At 35.0% G+C, this 2,846-nt stretch overlaps 1 protein-coding gene across 1 annotated transcript in view; it reads right to left on the minus strand.

Moving 5' to 3' along the window:
• Nucleotides 1-453: 453 nt before the first annotated feature.
• Nucleotides 454-2,846, minus strand: part of LOC107493516 (putative white-brown complex homolog protein 30) — a 7,382-nt gene continuing 4,989 nt past the window's right edge. Inside the window, exons 10-14 of the mRNA XM_016114609.3 lie at nucleotides 2,159-2,650; nucleotides 1,660-1,808; nucleotides 1,259-1,548; nucleotides 846-979; nucleotides 454-610 (exon numbers count right to left, since the gene is read on the minus strand). Of these exons, the coding sequence (XP_015970095.3) occupies nucleotides 454-610; nucleotides 846-979; nucleotides 1,259-1,548; nucleotides 1,660-1,808; nucleotides 2,159-2,650 (1,222 nt within the window). The remainder of the gene's footprint in view (nucleotides 611-845; nucleotides 980-1,258; nucleotides 1,549-1,659; nucleotides 1,809-2,158; nucleotides 2,651-2,846) is intronic.

Genomic DNA, 2,846 nt, shown 5'->3' on the forward strand with positions numbered 1-2,846 from the left:
TATTAATAGACGACGCTAAATCCGATGGTATTCATCGCTTATTTTGTAATTTACCTTTGATAAGAAAGTAAGTTTAGTAGAGGTATTATTCAAAGTCAAAATATCCAAAATCCTAGCAGAAGTTTTCCGGCCATTTATATAAATCAACAGATGAAAGCAAATGTTGAACCACTGAACCCGAAACATAAAGTTCGTTAACTCACAAATTAGTTCCAAGTAATCCATAGCAAATAAGGGGGAGAAGATAAAAAAATAGAGTTATATTCAATTAATTATACAAGAGTATTTTTCCTAAGAAGCTAACTGATAATGACACATATACACCTATACTGCTAATGCCACTTTAACTGGCAGAATTATCTTACATCAAATTGGAAACTAACTCTAGTTGCAACTTACAAGGGTATTTTATGAACAAAATCTATGAATCGTAATGTAATGTACACTGATAAATCACCTCTTTTGGGAAATAACAAGGCAAAAGAAGGCCACAATTCTGGCAACGATACCATAAACAACAAGGGCAATCAGACAAAAGTCCCAGTCCCCAAGATTATACCTACTCACCAGCAGTGAAGTGCAACGTGTTATTAGCCACACCCCAGTGTACCTGATCAGAACACATCGCCACATTCAAAATTTAGCAAATTTGGCTTAGCAAAAGAAAGAAAGAAGAAGAATGTATATAAATTTTATATCAATTATAAACTTATAATGTTTTTAACTTTGCCTTGTCGAAGAAACTTCTCATATAATATATATTGCTAGGCTAAGATGGAATTATATACATACAAGAAGAGGAAAATGAGAAAAAAAGAAGTCAATGGTTAGAAGTTAAAACAGACCTTTCAGCATTTGCAATGACAAAGGCCTCCAAAGCCCATCTTGGGTAGCAAACTTTCATTATAATGTGCATGAGTATTGAATCGTCGTTTTGTTTTGCAATGAGGGTCATAACCACAGGAAGCAACACTGACCACTATAGGTGACACAAAAAGGAAAAACAAAATGAAGAAAAAAAATAAAAAAAGGAATGAAGAAAGAAATGCGATTTACTATCAAGAAAACAAATATTTAGAAGAATTTTTCTTTCTTCAATCATTATGTTTAGAAACATTAAGATTGTATTTGGTACCTGTCTTAAGACAGAAATACAGAAATAAAGACATGACAACACAAAAAGTCACGTCTTTTCTGTCCAAAGATAGTTACCAAACAATGACCAAGGGACGAGTTTGTTCATCGACACTATCCATACCAGCTGTGCAAGACTGTAGGCGAAGTAGATGGCGAATATATAAGCTATGCCAGTCACACAGTACACCAAACAAAGCAACACTACATAGTTACTTGCAAAGCTTGACCTTGGATTGCTGAAAAAGTAGAACATGGATAGAAAAACAACCGGTTTGATGATTGTGTTGAAAAGATCAACTGTGTCTTTAGATAGAAAATGGGCCAGGCTACTGATCCCAGAGGCGCTCTCCCTCCAGTAATTTAACTTGTCATTAGAAAATGATCTTAGGGCACCAATCTTGCAAAGTAGAGCTGCAAATATAATTTTATACATGTGAAAGCAAAATTATTAGTTGGCAAAAGATTTATCCAATGTGAAAATTCATGGTTAATAAGATGTTTTCCCCTTTCTTTTTGACTTACAGACGGCTATGATTGTAAATGTATAACCAAGGGAGCCAAATGAGTTATCATTCACTTTAGTTAGCATTCCCAAGATAGCACCAGCAACTAGTAAAAGGAGATAGTCTACAGCTTGTAATTTAGCCTCTCTCAGCCGCTGCTTACCGACCCTGAAAGGAGATTAATTTGAGTACAAGCAACACAATTGGAATTTAAAATTTGCTTTTTTTGTATAATTTTCATTTCAAATCAGGTTTGTCTCTCAATTTTCCTACATTTATATTGTGAGGCAGTTACCAAAAAGGCCATATGTTCATGTTGAAAGAACTACATTTTGCATCCATAGACTAGCTTAAATATATGTGTGTGTATGTGTGAAATATATTTAATCCTTTTGTCTAGTGTGGTGTGAAGAGAAATGCTAAACAAACTTGATTAGAAAAATGAAGAATATAGAAATTCACATGCATTGATTAAATGGATGTACACACAAACTTATCTTATCTGCACTAATTCATACCGGCCAATAAAATATCTGTACTGCCTGGCTATACTAGGAGTTCTCCGGTTCGATAAGTCCTTTGACGTCATAAAGATCGCCTCAAGGCGATCTAGTTGGCTCTGAATATTATCCCTCAAATCCTCCCAAAACTCTGAGAAAAAAGATTGCTCATTCTCAGTAACCTTTATTGACTGACTTGTAGGAACCACAGTTGCGCCACCAGAAGCCGCTGCGATTTGATCAACAAAATGAAGCATATCTGGTGGCACTGCATATCCATTGTGAAGCATCCATCTGACAGGAAGTTGTTCATGAGTTACACCTGTTGCACTCGGTTTCACCAAACCTTCTAGAATGTCAATGAAATGGTCTGGAGGATTCACACGGTCCGGCACAGGAATCCCAATACTGGCAAAGTATTCTTCTACATTTTTCACAGGGCCATGGTATGCAGTAAGGCCACCTTTGGCTAGAAACACTATATCATCAAACATTCTAAACAAAGTATAGCTGCATCACAACAAAACCAATGAAAGGAAGCAAGACAAGTTTAAGTTGGAATATTAAAAGAGAATAAGATTGCAGAATGTGAAGAAGATTAAGATATAGGTGTGAGTAGGAATCCATCAAAATTTATCCTTTAATCAATTATTATTTATATTGTTTATTTCCTTAAATATATTAAAGGTTAACTTACTCTTTAGTC

The sequence above is a fragment of the Arachis duranensis genome, chromosome 6 (genome assembly GCF_000817695.3).
Source record: "Arachis duranensis cultivar V14167 chromosome 6, aradu.V14167.gnm2.J7QH, whole genome shotgun sequence".
In the NCBI taxonomy this organism is placed as follows: Eukaryota; Viridiplantae; Streptophyta; class Magnoliopsida; order Fabales; family Fabaceae; genus Arachis; species Arachis duranensis.